This window comes from Taudactylus pleione, unplaced genomic scaffold (assembly GCF_031769625.1).
Source record: "Taudactylus pleione unplaced genomic scaffold, aTauple2 ptg000095l, whole genome shotgun sequence".
Lineage (NCBI taxonomy): Eukaryota > Metazoa > Chordata > Amphibia > Anura > Myobatrachidae > Taudactylus > Taudactylus pleione.
Genome location: NW_028284497.1, coordinates 7,376,062 through 7,395,075, shown reverse-complemented (window position 1 = coordinate 7,395,075; position 19,014 = coordinate 7,376,062). Strand labels below are relative to the sequence as shown.

The window sequence follows — 19,014 nt, the reverse complement described above, 5'->3', positions numbered from 1 at the left end:
TACACATTGTGCGCTGGTCTATTGGAGGTTGGGGTCAACTTAAAGATCCCAAGTTAGAAAATTAATTTAAAAAGCTATAACTAGATGGACAGTATTGACATCCGGAATTGCTATAGCTTCAGTGTCCAGAGCTCTCAGACTATGGGGCAGTTCACTGCAAACTGATGTGGAAGACCTTAAAGTAGATGCTGTCTGTAGAAGTTATTGAAGCTGCCTAGGAAAACATTTCTGCTTCAGCCAGTATGATAGCATCCTATATAATGTCTCTTTGGCTATGTCTCAGGATACTGGATGGACAGTCTAAATATAGTCTAACTAGTTTTCCATAGATAGATAGAGAGGGAGTTGTTTGGGAGAAAGGTTGTTGATTCAAAAGCTTTTTTGGAAAACCGAATTGCGTCATGGTAAGGAATCGTTTTGTTTTTTCAATTGCCCTGTTTACTTCAGGAGGTTTGATATAAATAAAACATACACACATTTAATCAAATGCTTTTACATGTAGCCAAAAATATATAGCTAAAATTGTAAATGTGCTGAAAATAAGATGTGTAAAATGATGCCTGGGAACTTATGATCTAATACCATAATTATCTAATCTGTAGGTTCAAAAGTTACAAGCCATCTTGAAACCTATGATGCTTAGGCGATTAAAGGAAGATGTGGAGAAGAATCTTGCTCCCAAGCAGGAAACTATAATTGAAGTGGAGTTAACGAATATTCAGAAAAAATATTACAGGGCCATACTGGAAAAGAATTTTTCCTTCCTTACTAAAGGAGCCAGTCAATCAAACACCCCTAACTTGCTTAACACCATGATGGAACTTCGCAAGTGCTGCAACCACCCCTACCTCATCACTGGTATGAGCCATTAATCAACTCAATCCATAAGTGGGGCCTTTATTTATTATTATTATTTAGAGAAATGTTTTCAGAAAAATAAATGGTCAAATTTCTTTTGAGAATTATCTTGCTGTGAAATATGTTACCAATTGAAGACCTCAGGTTCCTGAATTGAAAGGAATGACAATCATATAGCAGTCGGTACTAAAAGTGTTGATAGTTCCACAAAATTAGTATTGTTTCTCCATTCTCTTTGATATTAGATGTATAACTTTTATGATGTTTTGTTAAAAATGTTATTCATTGTTTGCTTTATCTTTACTTTCATGTAGAGTAATACATTAATAACAGGAATAGGTTACCTTTGCATCTGTTGATATTGTATAATGCCTCTAATGGAATGCCAATCCAATTTTATAATACTTCATAGTTCAATTTCTCTTGTATATGTATAGTCACACTCCATCCATACTATCAGCGGCTCCACATTCACATGGTTCTATGTTCATCTAATTTTTTTTTGCATAACCATGGGGTTTGCTTCTGTGCCCCCTTCCTGCCGGGAACTTCAGTTGTTGCTGTTTTTCTTAATAAATATATAAATGTATAAAAAAAAAAAAATATATATATATATATATATATATATATATATATATATATATATATATATATATATATTTATATTTATATTTTTCTGACCAGAGTCCTTTTTTTTTCTCTTCAATTTTTCTTATTATTTATGATCGGTGACTGGCATGCTACATGTTTCCTGAACGTGCTGAGGGGGATATCATTAGGTACACTCTTCTGTCACCATCCACTCTTAATATAAGCTAGTTTACTTGGGATTGGTGCCAGTCATGACCGCCACAGGTATTGACTGGAGACCCTGCCCTGCATAATCCATGGGGTTCAGCCGTTGAGTTCCCCCTGCTACCAGACTGGTGAGGGGTGCGACATAACTTATTCTCAGGGACTAGACTGAAGCTTCCTTTTTATTGATTTTGCAGTGACTCTGGTCCAGGAGGCAGGTCAGATGGCAGCTAAAACTGGATCAGTGAATCATTCCAATTCTGTCTCCTAGTTGAGCAGCATTATTGTTTTGAGGCCATTTTCTGGATATACTTGGGTTTCCTTTCCTTTCTCCTTTTTTTTTTTTTTTTTTAGTTTTTTTTTTTTTTTAAATTTTTATATTTTTTATTGCCAACATACCTCCCGTAGTCCAGGCAGCACAGGAGTCGCAGAGCAGTATCCTTTAATCCTTGTTCTTTGGGGCTTGAAATTGGGGGTGAAAAGTGAGCTGTGTGGTTTCGCAGCAATCTGGACTGCCGTTCTGAGGTCTTCAAATGGAACAGTTCTTTTCTTTATGATAGCTTGATCCAGACAGGATTTTTCTAGCTCCAGTAGGTGAGCCTGCATGGATCTTAGAGGGGTATTCAATATGGGTGTTTTTTGCGTTAATATCGCACTTTTAATCGTTTTTGCGTTAATATCACTTGCTTTAGTTTTACACTGTATTCAATATCAAAGACTTATCGCAGTTTTGAAAAGTCTTAGATAAAAACCGGTGATAACTTTTCACCATTGAATAGGTGTCGAAAAAAAGTGCAGAATTGGGGTTTAGGGGTGCAGGCTTAAAAAAAATAGCCTGCACCCCTGAGATTGACATTTAAAAAAGAACGGTGTCAAAAAAAGTAAAAAAAAAAATAAAATAGGGACACCCCAAAAAATGTATTTAAAAATTGGGGTGCAAAAAAAAAAAAAAAATGGGAAAAAATTGTTAAACAATAGGCAAATAGGTTCAGGGCTATTCTGCATGTATGCGGCAGGTGTTTTCTAGAATAGAATTATAGCGGCAGGTGCACAAATGCAGAATTTTTAAAAACTTTAGGGACATCAAAATATGCTAGTACCCATTTTCATGTACCCCAAATTTGATGGGACCACTAAAAAAAACGGAAAAAATAACCTAAGTGCTCTTCTGCATCACTTCTTCAATATCGGGCAAAAAGCACCTGCTTCGGCTATTTAAATCCCCGACTTTCAATTCAAGGCTAAAACGGGGGTACCCATAGTGATCCCCCATGTTTTTACAACTTTAGGGGGGTCTTACAATTATTTTAAGGAAAAATTCGTAACTTTACGCAAATCCAACTTCGGAGTTTCCCGTTTTCGTTAATTTTATATTGAATACGGGGATAAGCGGGAGCGCGCACCAGACTTAACGCAGAAAAAAAACTCTGATATGAAACGTTCACTTCGGCAGTGAAGTTAACGTTTCATATTGAATACCCCTCTTAGTGTTTCTTGGCCGTTGTTTGATTCTCCATGTTGGAGGCTATTGTGGACAGGGACTACGTGGACTTGTTCTCTGTCTGAAGAAGTCTGTGTGCTTCCTGATGAGCATTCTGCTCCAGAACTTTTGTTTCAATCTTCAAAGTGGATCTATTTTTTAATTATTATTATTATAGCGTTCCCGCTAGGCTGTTCTAGCGGGGCGCGGTGCCCTGCCCTCCTTCTGGAGGGCAAAAAGCACCCTGCCCTCCAGGAGGAGGGCAAAAAGCGCCCTGCCCTAACAGCCTGCGGGAGCCGTTCTCACCCGCGGGACGCAGTGTCCCGCGGGTGGACAAACATGCGGTGATCCGGTCACCGCCGGAGAATAGACGCCGGGCGCATGCGCCCGGCATCTATTCTCCCTTTCTGCAGCGCTTGGGGGCTGCCCGGCATGTCCGTAAGCGCCGGGAACGCTCCCAAGTAAGACGAAAAGGGGACGCGTCTTATAGACACACCCCCTTTTCATAACCACAACCCCTTTTCGGGCACGCGCGCCCACAAGATTGCCCTCTCTAGCTCCGGCGCCCTGCCTGCCGCCGGAGCTAGAGGGAACACTATATTATTATTATTTACAAATTCAGAAAGGGGCATTTCACATCAAGGCCACATGGACATGTAACCAATTACTCCACAGTCTTATCTTCCTGAGTCATCCGTAGCTCCCCTTGTGAGCTGCATAATACAATGTTGTGTGAGATCATTATGTCCCTAAGCTCTTGGCCTGGGGTTTTCAACTGCAATCTTTAAGTACCCCCAATAGATCATGTTTTGAGGATATTTGTCTGTGGAAATGCGATAATTACTGACCCAGCAAAGTTGATTAAATCACCTGTGCGTGATTAAAGAAGCTTCTGTTTGTAGCTCTTTATTAAACGTTCAGAAATCGAACTGGCTCCCGGTTAGCATAGGAATGGCCGCTATTGATTCTATATTGTGTGTATGTGTGTGTGTGTGTGTGTGTGTGTGTATATGTATGTATGTGTGTATGTGTGTATATATATATATATATATATATATATATATATATATATATATATATATATATATATTAAAATTTATATTCTCCTGGTGCAAGTTAACTGCTGCTTCTGCTGGTGCAAAAAAAAAAAAAAAAAGATGTGGCCTGTGTCTTATAGATCGCATCTCCATTGTTTTACTTGTGAATAAGGGCGCTTCGTTGCATTGTTCCTCCTTTCAGCTTTGGGAGGTGGTAGAATTTCCCTAGTGTGTGGTTTTTTTTTTTTTCTCTTCTTTATTGATTTGTAGTAGTAGTCGTCGTCCGTAGTAGTAGTAGTCTCAGTAGTACAGGTTGAGTCTCCTGTATCCAAATATTCTGAAATACGGAATAAATTTGGCATGACTGAGAAAATTAAACCTTTTCATTTTTGATGGTTCAATGTACACAAATTTTGTCTAAAGTACAATTTATTAAAAATAGTGTATAAAATTACCTACAGGCTGTGTGTATAGGGTGTATATGAAACCTAAATCAATTTAATTTCTGTACACAAACTTTGATTGAGCCACAAAATTATTGAAAGTAATGTATAAAATGACCTGCACTCTGTATGTATAAGGTGTATATAACACATAATTGCATTCTGTGTGTATATTGAGGTTCCATTCCTAAGATATTTCATTATGATATGCAAATATTCCAAAATACGGAATATTCCGTTATCCAAAATACCCCTGGTCCCAAGCATTTTGGATATGGGAGACTCAACCTGTAGTAGTCTCAGCAGTAGTAGTAGTAGTAGTCTCTGTAATAGTAGTTATAGTAGTAGTAGTAGTCATAGTAGTCTCGGTAATAATAGTCTCGGTAGTAGTCTTGGTAATAGTAGTTATAGTAGTAGTAGTCTCAGTAGTAGTAGTAGTAGTCTCAGTAGTGGTGGTAGTCTCCGTAGTAGTAGTCTCGGTAATAGTAGTCATAGTAGTAGTCTCGGTAGTAGTCTCAGTAGTAGTAGTCTCGGTAATAGTAATCTCAGTGGTGGTAGTAGTCTCGGTAATAGTTATAGTAGTCTCAGTAGTGGTGGTAGTCTCGGTAGTGGTGGTAGTCTCGGTAGTGGTGGTAGTCTCGGTAGTAGTGGTCTCAGTATTAGTAGTAGTCTCGGTAGTGGTGGTTGTAGTCTCGGTAGTAGTAGTAGTCGTCTCTTAATTCACTGGGGCAAACTTCCCTACCACATATTATGCTCTGTTTTTTGTTGTCTGGAAGTTTGTATGTTAAAACTGTAGCCTTTTTTTTTTTTTTCTTTCTCCCCATCATGTCCCTATTCTAAAGAGGATTGGAGAATCTTCGTTACAAATGACTGTAGGAAGCGGGCGTAGAATAGGAGTAGTTAAACATCTTGGAGTTTATTTAAATGTGTCAAACTTCTTGTAGTTTTCCTCTATGCCTGAATTGTTGTGCAGTACGAAAATCATATACTTTTATTTTATTGTCTATAGGTAGAATCATAGAGGCTTTTTCTGTGCCCAGCATGTAACTTAACAGTTCGGAGCATATCATAATGGCAACCCAACATTTAACCTATCCTTATGCCTGCATGTTACAAACAGTGTGAATGCTAGGTTGAGTTCCAGGAGAATGTATAGAAAGTGGTCAGAATGCACCTGTTTAACACCCCCACAAAACAGTTTTTTTTATTATTCAAGCCTAGCTTTTTCACATACTTTTTCCAAAATGACAGTTCAGTTTCTTCTTGATATTGTTTGACTTAGAATAGACTGTGCACTTTTTTCTTGTTTTTCCAAAATGTCTTTTTTCTTTTTTTCCTCATTCTGTTGCCCTTTTATTTTATTTGTTTAAAAAAAAAAACAAGGAGCGGAAGAGAAGATCATGTCTGACTTTCGAGAAGCAACCCCAGTGATCCCTTATGACTTCCATTTGCAAGCTATGGTGCGGTCCTCTGGAAAATTGGTGCTAATAGACAAACTTCTCCCTAAGCTGAGAGCTGGAGGTCACAAGGTCCTCATCTTTTCCCAAATGGTGCGGTGCTTGGATATATTAGAGGATTACCTCATTCAGCGAAGGTAAAGATTTTTTGTTTTGTCCATCTACTATAAAATCAGACTTGCGCAGCTCTTGCTACTTTTTGCTGACCTTTTTACAGTAAAACTTATTTCAAGTTTAATGGCTCTCTGTCTAATCCTAAAATGTTTGTGTATAAAACAAAGGTATCTCTATGAACGAATTGATGGTAGAGTTCGTGGGAACATGCGTCAAGCTGCAATTGATCGATTTAGCCGTCCAGACTCTGATCGGTTTGTGTTTCTGCTATGCACACGTGCTGGTGGACTTGGTATCAACCTGACTGCTGCAGACACATGCATCATCTTTGACTCGGACTGGAATCCTCAGAATGACCTTCAGGTAGCTCATTATACCCTGTGTTTTGCTAATCTGTTGTTAATGGTTTACATAAGTATTAAAATGGAAATTCAGTTGCTTGGGGTGGTAAGTTATATTGCTTGTGGCCGTTTTCCTGCTTAATTATACTTGCTCAAAATGAAGAATCTCTTAAGCTGGGTACACACTAAATGATGTGTGTACCCAGCGAACCGACTGGCGACCCCCCCCCCCTGCCGACAGGCCGGTACACATTAGATGATCTGGTGCCTGATATGTCTGCCCCTGCCGCTTCCCACTGCATGGGGTTGTCAGCCGCATCGTCCGATTGAGCCGCTTGTAGGGCTGACCTAACGATGCGGCTGATAACGCGAGCGCGCAGTAACCTACATAGTGGGTACACACTGCGCAATTTAAACCATTTGTCGGAAATCGTTAAATCGGCCAAAATATTGTGTAGTGTGTACCCACCTTTTTCATTTTGTATGAGTCATGCTGTGAACTTTAATTTTAAAAAGAGGAAAGAAAATAATATTTTCGCATGTTTTCAGGCACAAGCACGTTGTCACCGCATTGGGCAAAGCAAAGCTGTTAAGATTTACCGTCTAATTACCCGAAATTCCTATGAGAGGGAGATGTTTGACAAGGCTAGCCTAAAGCTAGGGTTGGATAAAGCTGTACTGCAATCCATGAGTGGGCGGGACAATCACTTGAGTGGGGTGAGTATCCATTGCCTGAAACAAGTTATGCTTCCTACCATATATTATTATAATTTAAATTAACAAAGCAGTACTTATTGACTCCACATGTCATGCAGTTTAGAAAAACTAAACAATAATACTGTAGGATGAGTAAAACTTTAGTCGTTCTATAAAGTAGTTGTATCACCTGCCATTAAGACAAATCTGCTATTATTTAATTATGATGCTTCCTTTTGCCACAGCCAATCCAGCAGTTTACAAAGAAAGAAATTGAAGACCTGCTGAGAAAAGGAGCTTATGCAGCTATTATGGATGAAGATGATGAAGGTTCCAAGTTTTGTGAGGAAGACATTGACCAAATTCTGTTGAGACGAACCACTACAATAACCATAGAGTCTGAGGGCAAGGGTTCAACCTTTTCCAAGGTCTGTTTTTGTTCTGCTTTTAGTACATTTTATACTCCTTTTTATATAAAAAAATGTAATGGCAATTGCTAATGTAAGGGGAAATAGTCTGACAAAAACAAAACTTATATTGAACAATATTTTGTCTGTAGAGTAGTGTTGTAACATAAACCATGGGAATGCTGGTGGGTGTCTGGGGTGACAGCTAGCGGTGACCCCAGATTGCCTGGACAGTTGCCGGATTCAAGGGGGCAGGTAAGCGGCGGGGTCCCACGGAGGGTACCCACCGATAACAGTCCTAGGTCTCCAGGCAGGGGGCTCTCCGGGGACAGGCTGCGCGTGGTGCCAGGTATTAACCTGCACTACCACTAGACCACCAGGGACAGCGGGCTGCAGCAGAGCGATTAAGCTCCAGCGTCCCAGGGGTTAATTGCATGCCAGGGGAGCGCGCCTTCCCTGTCTCACAGCCGGCGCCTCCCCCACTTCACAGTGCCTTTCCATAGCGGTTTGGCGGGCTGTCAGCGATCCTCCCCCGGGCCCGCCAGCTCTCTGCTCCTCGGCGGCCATTTTCAAGAAGTGTGCAAACGATGCTGGATACAGGTGGCATCGTGGTCTGGGTCCCCCCGCATACCTCTCCTGCGATTAAGGTCAGAGTATGCAGCACTGTTTCCTACCAGACTCTGTGTCTGTGTAGTTGATCATAGTGCTGGTAGTGCAGGGATTTATTTCTGCATTGTATGTGACTTAATGCTAGCGCTGTCTGCCTGTACTTTCACTTCTGAGTGTCAGCCATTTTACTATCCCTGTTCTTCCTCTGTCAAAGCCTGTGCGGTGTAGCAGGGTGTTCATTGCCTCACTAAGAACATTTATCTGTGAGGGGAGTCGCATACACTCCGTTACACTCATCATGTCTGAGAGTGAACGTGATTTTCCTCTTAAGCTAAAGTGTACCACATGCAATGTACCATTAGTGGATGGTGATGGAAACTCTGAAGGTTTATGTAGGGCGTGTTTTCTTATTTCACGCCCGATTTCTGTCACTGCGCCTGTGCAGGAACCGCCCTGGGCTTGATTTGCTAATGCACTTACAACCCTTGTGGGCCAGCTAGCGACGCCCCCTGCGATCCCCCAGGTGGGGTTATCACAGCAGTCTGTAGTGTCATCACCCATGCAGGGGTTCCCCAGGCAGTTGATGGTACCCCAGCGTCTCCCGCTTTGGCCCCCCCCCCCCCCAGGTCTCGCAGGAGCCTGCGTGGGTGGGTGAGTTAATTGTCCAATACGGTGCAACACCTGTCGGACGTTTTACAAGGGGGGGAGTCATTGCGGCCTTCTAAGTGACCTTTAGTATCTCAGACGTCTCAGTATGATTAGGAGGATTTGTTGTCTGATGACGGTGAGATTTTTAACTTTTCAGACCAGGAGCCCCTCCGTACTAAGGAGGCAGAGTCTAAGTCTAGAGTCTATATACCTAGCCTTGTACGGGCAGTCCGTGCGGCCTTGGTCATTGAGGATGACGATTCCCCCCCTCCCCCCCCATGGCCAAATCCAAATACGCCGCCTTCAACGATATTAATGATACCACTGTATTTCCTCTTTCTGGTCAGTTAGTGGATCATTTAGAGGAGACGTGGAAAAATCCGGGTAAGCGGTTCCAGCCTCAAAAACGCTTGGCCTTTGCATACCCTTTTGCAGATAATTACTTTTCTTAGTGGGAAACCCCTCCTCAAGTGGATTCTCATGTCACATTCCTAGTGAGGAGTGCTACATTGCCTGTGTCCTCCATGTCCTCCTTTTAAAGGATGCTTCGGATCGCAAGGTGGAAATATGCCTAAAATCCATTTATTCCCTTGCTGAAGGCTATGGCTGTGTGCTGGGTGGCCAGAGCCATGGAGCGCTAGGCTGATAGCTTGGAGGCGTCTCTGGACACTGACTCTTACGCTAAGCAGGCGGAGTTAGTGAACAATCTCAGAGACTCAGCCACGTACATCAATAAGGCAGCCTTGGATATAAGTCTCCTCACTTCCAGAATCTCCTCGGCAGCAGTGGCCGCTCGCCGCACCCTATGGTTGCGCTCTTGGAAAGCGGATGCAGATTCCAAAAAGGGACTGGAATGCTTGCCCTTTAATGGACAGGTCCTGTTTGGCCCTGATCTGGACAAAATTGTGGCCACTCTGGCAGCAGCTAAGTCTGCATGTCTGCCATCGGCTACAGTCCCATCAGGGTCTGGTACTTCGTCCTTTCGGCCCTATAGGGCCCAGGGTAAGTCCGCTTGTTGCCTTATCTGGACGACCTTCTGTTAGCAGGGTTTCCAGAGGTCCTCCAGCTCCATCTGCAACTGACAATCTCTGTGTTGCAGAGTCACGGCTGGTTAATAAACTGGAAGAAATCCACCCTGGTTCTCTCGCAGAGGTTGCTCCATCTCGGGGCCCTGTTGGACTCTCAACAACTGAGGGTCATTGTGATGGAGGAAAAGATCTGCATTACAGGCAAGGGTACGCAGTTGCCTTCAAAGCCGCCAAGTGTCTATTCACTCAGCGATGAGGTTATTGGGCTCCATGGTGTCACTGTTCGACATGGTGGAATATGCCCAGTTTCACTCCAGACCTCTGCAGCAGTTGATCTTCTCCAGATGAAATGGGTTGCCCCATCGGATAAAGACACAGACCATGGTGCTTTCTCCGGAGGTGCGTCTGTCTCTGGCCTGGTGGTTCTGGACGACTCACCTGAACAGGGGATGTCCCTTTTGGGTGGCAAACTGGGTCCTTCTGACGACGGACGCCAGTCTCCGAGGCTGGGGAGCAGTGACTGGTCCACACTTGTTCCAGGGCAGGTGGACCCCGGCAGAATCTGCGCTTCCAATAAACATCTTGGAACTTTGCGTGGTATTCAATGCTCTCCAGCAAGCAAAACATGTTCTCCACGGAAAACCTGTGTAAGTACAATCGGACAATGCCACTATGGTGGCTTACATAAACCGCCAAGGAGGAACCTGAAGTCGGGCAGCGCTGACAGTAGTGTCCCGCATCCTGACTTGGGCGGAGGACAATCTCCCTGCCATCTCGGCGGTGTTCATCCCGGGAGTCCTCAACTGGGACACGGAGGCTCTTCTGGTAGACGCGTTGTCGGTCCGGTGGACATTCCAGTTTGCGGACCTCTTCCCTCCCTTCTCCCTTCTTTCTCGAGTGGTTCGAAAATTTAAACAAGAAGGCGGCACACTCCTGTTGATGGCTCTTGCGTGGCCCAGACGTCACTGGTACTCAGACCTTCGGAGTCTCTCCGTAGACACTCCGATGCTGTTGCCTCTACGTCAGGACCTGTTGTCATAGGGTCCTTGTCATTACCCAGACCTGAATTGTCTGTCTTTGACGGCGTGGCTGTTGGGACAGCCCTCTTAAGGTCCAGGAGTTTTTCCAGCTCTATAGTTAACACAATGCTCAGCTCGGAAGCCTGCGTCTGCAAGAATTTACCATCGAGTATGGCATACTTTCTTTGAATGGTGTCACCCTAGAGGCTATGATCCTCAGGTGTTCCGGATATCCAGGGTGTTGGCTTTCCTCCAGGTGGGCTTAGATCACAGTTTTCGCCTTGATTCTCTGAAGGTGCAGGTTTCTGTCCTGTCCGTGTGGTTTCAGCGTAGGATTGCTACTCTTCCTGATGTCCGCATCTTTCTGCAAGGTGTACTTCGTATTCAGCCTCCCTTTTGCGCCACCAGTGGCTCCTTTGGGATCTGGCTGTGGTCCTGAGGGCTCTCCAAGGACCGCCATTTGAACCACTGGGCTCAGTGGATTTGAAATGGCTTACATCGAAGACTGTATTTCTTCTGGCCATTGCTTCGGCCAGAAGGGTTTCGGAATTGGGGGCTCACTCATGTCGGCCTCCCTTTCTCATTTTTCATAGGGACAGGGCGGTGCTTCGCACTCGCCCTAGTTTCCTCCCGAAGGTGGTATCTAGTTTACACATTAACGAGGATATCATAGTGCCGGCCTTTAATTCTCCAGACCTCTCAGTTGATGAGGCCACCTTGGATGTGGTACAGGCTCTAAGGATTTATGTTGACCATACCAATTCTTTTATCAAGTCGGACTCCTTGTTTGTCCTCTGTGGCTTCCGGAAGAAGGGTTAGCTTGCCACTAAGCAAACTTTGGCAGTATGGATTCGCATGGCATTTTCTGAGGCTTATATTCGTGAAGACCTTCCTGTTCCATCCTCTGTTAGGGCTTATTCCACTAGGTCTGTGGGTCCTTCGTGGGCAGCTCAACGTGGTTCCTCTGCTGTTCAGCTTTGCAAGGCTGCCACGTGGTCTTCTGTCCATACTTTTGTGAGGTATTACTCATTTGATACCATCGCCTCTCAGGATGCTTCCTTCGGGCAGCGGATTTTCCTTTCGGCACAGGAGCATCCCCACAATTAAATTATACTTCTTTGGGACATCCCGAAGGTATCCTGTGGATACCCTATGGACCCTGAAGTAGAAAATATGAGAGATTGTAAGAACTTACCCTTGTTATCTCTTTATACGACGTCCATAGGGTTCCACAGGACTCCCGCCCTGTCGCACCTGTACTGCAGATGGGCTTTGCTCTGGTCACCGGTTTTTCCGTCTCCTTCTGGTGAGAATGTGAGTCTTGTGTGTTTCACATCTTTCTTCTCTCTCTTTCTTCTCCTCCTCATCCGGCCTTCGGCTTGTTACGTAACTGGCTTGCCTTGCTCGGGGGCGGGGTATAAGAGAGGGACCCCAGTGCATCCTGGGAGGCTGAAAACTTTAACTCTGTGGTGCCCGATGTCTCCGCCATCGCCTATACCCCAAGGTTTCTTGTGGAACCCTATGGACTTTGTAGAAATAGAGATAACAAGGGTAAGTTCTTACCATATCTCATATTTTTATCCAGATATACTAGTTTTGGATGGAAGGTTCTGTGCTCCACAACTTCTGAGCATGTCCACCTGTAGGTGCAGCTTTGGGAAATACACAAGTTTTCGGGTGCGAGCATCAATGGTGGTAAGGCAGGCTTCCCCGGCGGTTGCTGCTCTCTGCAGCCACCGGGTAAATGCAGGGGGAGGGCAGGGCTGGCCTCGGCTCTCTGGAGCCGCCGGGGTATGCATAGAAAGGGGGGGCCGCACTAGGGTCACCAGCGGCTGCTGCTCTTTGCAGCCGCCAGGTAAATGCTGCCCTGGCTTCCCCGGCTGCTCGGATACCTGGAGCTGCCGAGGTATACACGGGAGTGGAGGGGGGAGGTTGAGCTGGCCTCCCCAGTGGCTGCTGCTCTGTGAGACCGCCGGTGTATACACATGGGGAGACGGGGGCAGCGCTGGCTTCCCCGGCAGTTGCTCTTCTCTGCAGCAGCCTGGAGGGAGGTGCCGGCAGGCTGCCTGATCACTGCTGGCCACAGTGATTGGGGTGCATGAAGGGTGGAGCAGCAGATGCAGAGGGCCCAGGAGGTCCCTCGAAGATGAGCAGCTGCTGGAAAATTATCTTCTAACGGCCACCCACTGGGTGTTCCTGATTGGTCTCATCAGATGCGACCATGTCAGGGGAAGCCAAGCCTGGTGTGGTCTCATCTGATGCGACCGTGCCAGGCAAGTGGTTAACGTACCTGGGTCAGACACTATTCCAGCAATGTTACTGTTTCTGCATAATGTGTGTGGGTGTGTTTTTTTTTTTTTTAAACTTGTGTGACCTATTAGACAGTCCTAATCAATGAGCAATTTGCATCAGAGCTACAGCACCTGCAAGCCAGCTATTTTTGCGACTAAAATGGCCGTTGAAAATGTCACAATTTGTTTTACATGCACACACCACACCCTTACTGTACTTTGACTGCGTCTGCCTACTTTCTGCCAGTGTCTGCAAGCTCATTCCAGCCCTGTGCCCGCCGTACACCTCAAATAAGATGCATATTGCGAAAAGACCCACATTTGCATTTACTTCCAATTTACGAATAAAATAGAACTTTAGCAGTGACTAAGGTCTTGGGTATCCACCCTTTTTATGCACTAGTTTTGTATTTTAAGTTAGAAATTATGGATTTAACGTAGCTACAAAAATCTTGTATTCATTTTGTGCTGCAGTATGGGTTCAAAAAGTGTTTTTACAATTTCTCCTTTTTTTTTTTTTTTTCGTTCGTCTTACTTGCTTAAACACATGGCCAGGCATAGTATAATGCAGTGTTTCCCCATTGGCTTTTAAAATTGTATTTCAATTACTTTCTTTCAGGCAAGTTTTGTGGCCTCTGAAAACAGGACAGATATCTCACTTGATGATCCTAACTTCTGGCAAAAGTGGGCCAAGAAAGCCGATCTAGACCTAGATCTTCTTAACAGTAAGGTGAGTTGTAAGTACATTTTTAGCACAAATGGTTTTTGTGCTAACGGAATGGGTATTCATACTGACAGCCGAGATGCCTCCTGTCAAAATACCGACTGCGGCATCCCAAAGGTCGGTATCCCTAAGTATACTTGCCCTCCCCCCTAACCCTCCCTTCTTGTAGCCGAACACTAACCCACCCTGCACCCGAACCCTATCCTTCCCTGTTAGTACCTAACCTTTCCCCCTTCATACCTAAACCTAACCCTTCCACCTTAGTTCCTAACCCTCCCCTCTTGCGGTGCCTAACCTCGACACCCCCCCCCCCCCCCCCCCCCCCAAAATAAAATAAAAAACCCTAACCCTGCTACACTGTCTAGCCCTAACTTCTTCACTGGCACACTTCTCCACTCTTTTCACTGCTTCATAAATCTCCCCCTTTTGTGTATTATTTTATATGAAGATACATAGTGGGCCCAGGGACATAGTATCTGCGTGCGCACTCCAGAAAGGGGACAAGGTCGAGCGGAGGAAGGGGCATGTCATCATGGTACGTCCCAAATTTGTCACACTTTGGGCCATGCCCAGCATTTACGGAGGTGCTGGGCTTCCCTCAAGCTCTCCCCTCACGGTGAAAAGATGCCATGCGCATGCAGTGGGCAGACTGTAGCGGGGCGCCTGCTAAAAGAGCAGGTTGCATTTTTCCCCTTTAAAATCAGGGCACGGCACCCCACTACAAGAGCCTAGCTGGAACACGAATACACTTTTCTTTTTTTTTTTATTTGGTTGTCCAAATTCGACTTTTGGGGGAGGAGGGGTTGGGGTTTGCTGGGGAGAAAGAAGGCTTTTCTTCGGTAAAAGTTACAATATGTCTTCATGTTTTAGAAGTATTCTAGAGAAGTAAACTGTCATACTATTGATGCTTATTTTAATGACCATGTAATAACAATCCTATTACTAATATTAGCCAATCGCAAAGACAAATTGCAGTTTAAACTGAAAAATTCTGGTTTTCCTGCTCTTAGATTTGCAGGAACCATGATATATAAATGTTATCTTATATAGACGAGTGCACATAATTGTAGTTTCACTTAAAATATTTGGCTTACTCATAACTTGCTTAAAGTAAAATAGTTGCACATAATACTGTAAGTGCTATGATACATATAGTAATACAATATATCATTTTATTTTCAGTGTGTGTTGTCTGTGTGGGTGAATGCTAGCATGTGGGTTTCCTTTGTACGGTATATCCTTTGTGTGTGTGGTGTGTGTCTCATACTACTACCTATTTTGTCATGTGTTCAGGTTTTTAGTATAGGAGGTGTCTCAGGTTATGTCTATTCTATGGCAGGCAGTTGTGTATCCCACTTTGATACAAACAGGATGTGGTGACGAGCTGCTACCATTTTAATTAACAAACAGTCCTTAGTTTTCTACAAATGTAATCATATGTTCTAATCATACATCATTGTTGATATAACTCACAGGTATTTTACAATTAAATCTGTAGTATAATTCCCATCACAGCTCACTCTCTCCATTGTTGTACAATAACTAGTCACAATCTGTTTATTATCATTTATAGTTTCTATTGAAAAAATATAACAAATCCGCAATATTCAACATGGAAATTCACTCAACATAATCTGCACACATACAGTTGTGTATATATAATATTGGCCAGAAAAATGTCAAAGGTGGTCAGAACCATGGTAGTATCGTATGGGAAATACTGTACACAAATATAAAGCACTACCTATACTCCAGGTCAAGGTACAAGGGAATGAAATACCTTGTGTAATCATATTTTTCACATTTTTGGTTTTGGGTAGGAGCAAGCCACAGGAATGCATCATCAACCCATTAACGTGTGTTCATGCATGGCCAACCAGTTTGCAAGGACGTTTATACAAGTCCTGTAAAGTAAAGGCACAATCCGAGAGGTTGTTTATATAAATACATTGTGCTGATGGCAAGCAGTTAAAATCTGATATTATAAATTCAATGTGTAAATTCTGTATGTATTCTCTATTTGTCAGTTTCACATGCATGAGTAGATGTCTTTCTTGTAGTTTTTGTGCATGTGAAGAGCATTCAAGGATCTAGCCTCCTTCATTCTGTGTAAGCAACGGTTTTGTGGAATGAACCGTCACATTCATATTTAAACGCACACCGCCTGGGAACGAGGTCCTATGTGTCTCCCATGTTGGATAGTTCTTGAACATGGGGTTTTGAGTGCCCACAGAACAGGGTGCTTATTTGCTCTGCTGGTCCGGCAACATGTATTTTTTGACCTCATCCTATCTGGGGGACATTACTACCTTGAGGGATTGTTGTGAGTGCGCAGGAGCTGGGCACTTACCAGTCAAATTCTCAAGATTGAAGCCACTCCCCTTTCCAAACACTTTCCAGTTCATTTTATGCGCCCATTTATTTGTGCAGGCTTTTTATGAAACAGGCACCCAATGGTATCCATTGCATTGGTCCAAGGAGGGAAACACCCACCCCCTTTGATGCTTTCACCTCCTTTTGGGGGTCTTTCCTTCAGGCAAAAGCCCATCAGAAAAGCACACCATGAACCAGCTGGAGTTGAACTTTGCTATTCTGTGCCTGTCCCTGAGTGGGCTGAACCTTCTTGCTCAAGAAGCTGATTCTAGTGTGTGGATGCCTGGGAGACTAAATACCTAAATTTTCTTGATTTAGTTTTTCTAATATGTAAATCCCTGTATTGAGAAATTGTAACAGGTACTGTCTGTTTCTATTTATTCTATTTTATTTACTTTTTTTTTGTGTGCACCAGAATATATAGAATTATTCTAGGTGAGATTACTTTCCAGGTACCAAACAAAATAGCTAAATGGACAGCAGTATCTAGAGTCCCAGTTTGATCTGTGAAGCGGAGAATAATAGTGTGGGCGTGTCATAGTGGTGGAGCATGCAACTTAGATGGCTAAACGTACTGAGTGTACTAGAGAAATGATTTTGTACCCTCCTTCAGCACTTTCTACACTTGGACCATTCTTTCTCTCCAACTTGTTACCCAAGTTGCTGCAAGCTCCTCAGCTATAGCCAAAGTTAAACCAATATCAAGACACTTGGGAAATAGGTTTTTCATTGGTATGAGAGTTTTCTTAATTGGAAAGTCTCTTAACACGAGGACACCTGTTTACAGCTACTTCAGCGCTGCTGTCAGCCTGCTGCGACGTTGCTTGATTGATAGAGAAAACCGGCATTGGCTTCTACGGGCCATTGTACGCTCTCCTAAATGAGAGCTGTTTAACACAAGGGGCTGTTCTGTATACTGTACAGCCAAGGCCAAAAGTTTTGAGAAATACATAAGTATTGGTTTTCACAAAGTTGGCCGCTTCAGTGTTTTTAGACCTTTTTGTCAGATGTTCCTATGGTATACTGAAGTAAAATTGCATACATTTAATGTAATTATCAATAAAAGCCTTTGACACTTATGAAATGCTTGTAAAGTGTCAATATTTGCAGTGTTGACCCTTCTTATTCAAGACCTCTGCAATTTGCCCAGGCATGCTGTCAATCAACTTCTGAGCCACATACTGAATGATGGCAACCCATTCTTGCCTAATCAATGTTTGTAGCTTGTCAGATTTTGTGGGTTTTTGTTTGTCCACCCGCCTCTTGAGGATTGACCACAAGTTCTCAATGGGATTAAGGTCTGGGGAGTTTCCTGGTCATGGACCCAAAATGTCGATGTTTTGTTCCCCGAGCCACTTAGTTATCACTTTTGCCTTATGTCAAGGTGCTCCATCATGCTGGAAAAGGCATTGTTTGTCACCAAACTGTTCTTGGATGGTTCGGAGAAGTTGCTCTTGGAGGATGTTTTGGTACCATTTTTAATTCATGGCTGTGTTCTTAGGCAAAATTGTGAGTGAGCCCACTCCCTTGGCTGAGAAGCAACCCCACACATGAATGGTCTCAGGATGCTTTACTGTTGGCACGACACAAAACTGATGGTAGCGTTCACCTTTCCTTCTCCGGACAAGCGAATTTCCAGATGCTTCAAACAATCTGAAAGGGAATTAGTCTGAGAAAATAACTTTAGCCCAGTCCTCAGCAGTCCAATCCCTGTACTTTTGCAGAATATCAGTCTGTCCCTGATGTTTTTCCTGGAGAGAAGTGGCTTCTTTACTGCCCTTCTTGACACCAGGCCATCCTCCAAAAGTCTTTGCCTCACTGTGCATGAAGATGCACTCACACCTGCCTGCTGCCATTCCTGAGCAAGCTCTGCACTGGTGGTGCCCCGATCCCACAAATGAATCAACTTTAGGAGATGGTCCTGTCCTGGCGCTTGCTGGACGTTCTTGGGTGCCTTCACAACTATTGAACCTCTCTCTTTGAAGTTCTTGATGATCCGATAAATGGTTGATTTAGGTGCAATCTTACTAGCAGCAATATCCTTGCCTGTGAAGCCCTTTTTGTGTGAAGCAATGATGACTGCACGTGTTTCCTTGCAGGTAACCATGGTTAACAGAGGAAGAACAGTGATTTCTACTTCAGGTTCCATAGGGGGTCCTTGGGGTATAGCTGGATCTGGATCCACTGGCACCACATAGTTAAAGCTTTGCTGCTCCCAGGATGCACTGGGTCTATCCTCCTCTGTACCCCGCCACAGGCACATCAGTTATAGTTGGTGCCCGGCCGGAGTCGGGTCACCTTAGCGCAGGGGGGCTGCTTGACAGCCCCTAAGCTTATGTTTAAAGTTATTTTATTATTTTTATTTTGACTCTTCAGAGCTGCAGCTTCAGACTGTCCATTGGACATCTAAGCTGCCGCTCATACACCCTGCTGGCGCCGCAACGCCAGTACAGATCTGGGGATCACGGCTGGACCCCAGAGTCTGTACTAGCACGGGCTGAGGGCTCTCCCTCGACTGCTGCCGGGGATCAGGTAAGCCGCGGGTCACGGCGTGACCCGCTTGTGTGCCTTATGCAGTCGCATGCCTCTGGTCTCTGGGGATAGACCAGAGGCGCTAGCTAGTGGCGGCGGGGTCACCCTCTCCGGAGGCATACCCCGCGGATCCACTGGACCACCAGGGAGTTAAATGCCGGC

The 19,014-nt window shown here is 44.2% G+C and overlaps 1 protein-coding gene across 4 annotated transcripts in view; it reads left to right on the top strand.

Annotated features, from left to right (window-relative positions):
* The window catches only part of CHD8 (chromodomain helicase DNA binding protein 8), a 124,359-nt gene that overhangs the window by 67,376 nt on the left and 37,969 nt on the right, over window positions 1–19,014 (top strand). For all 4 annotated transcript variants that reach the window (XM_088469944.1, XM_088469946.1, XM_088469942.1 and 1 more), the window contains exons 16-21: window positions 603–858; window positions 5,997–6,207; window positions 6,352–6,547; window positions 7,075–7,242; window positions 7,467–7,649; window positions 13,843–13,953. In XM_088469944.1, coding sequence (XP_088326070.1) covers window positions 603–858; window positions 5,997–6,207; window positions 6,352–6,547; window positions 7,075–7,242; window positions 7,467–7,649; window positions 13,843–13,953 — 1,125 coding nt within the window. The remainder of the gene's footprint in view (window positions 1–602; window positions 859–5,996; window positions 6,208–6,351; window positions 6,548–7,074; window positions 7,243–7,466; window positions 7,650–13,842; window positions 13,954–19,014) is intronic.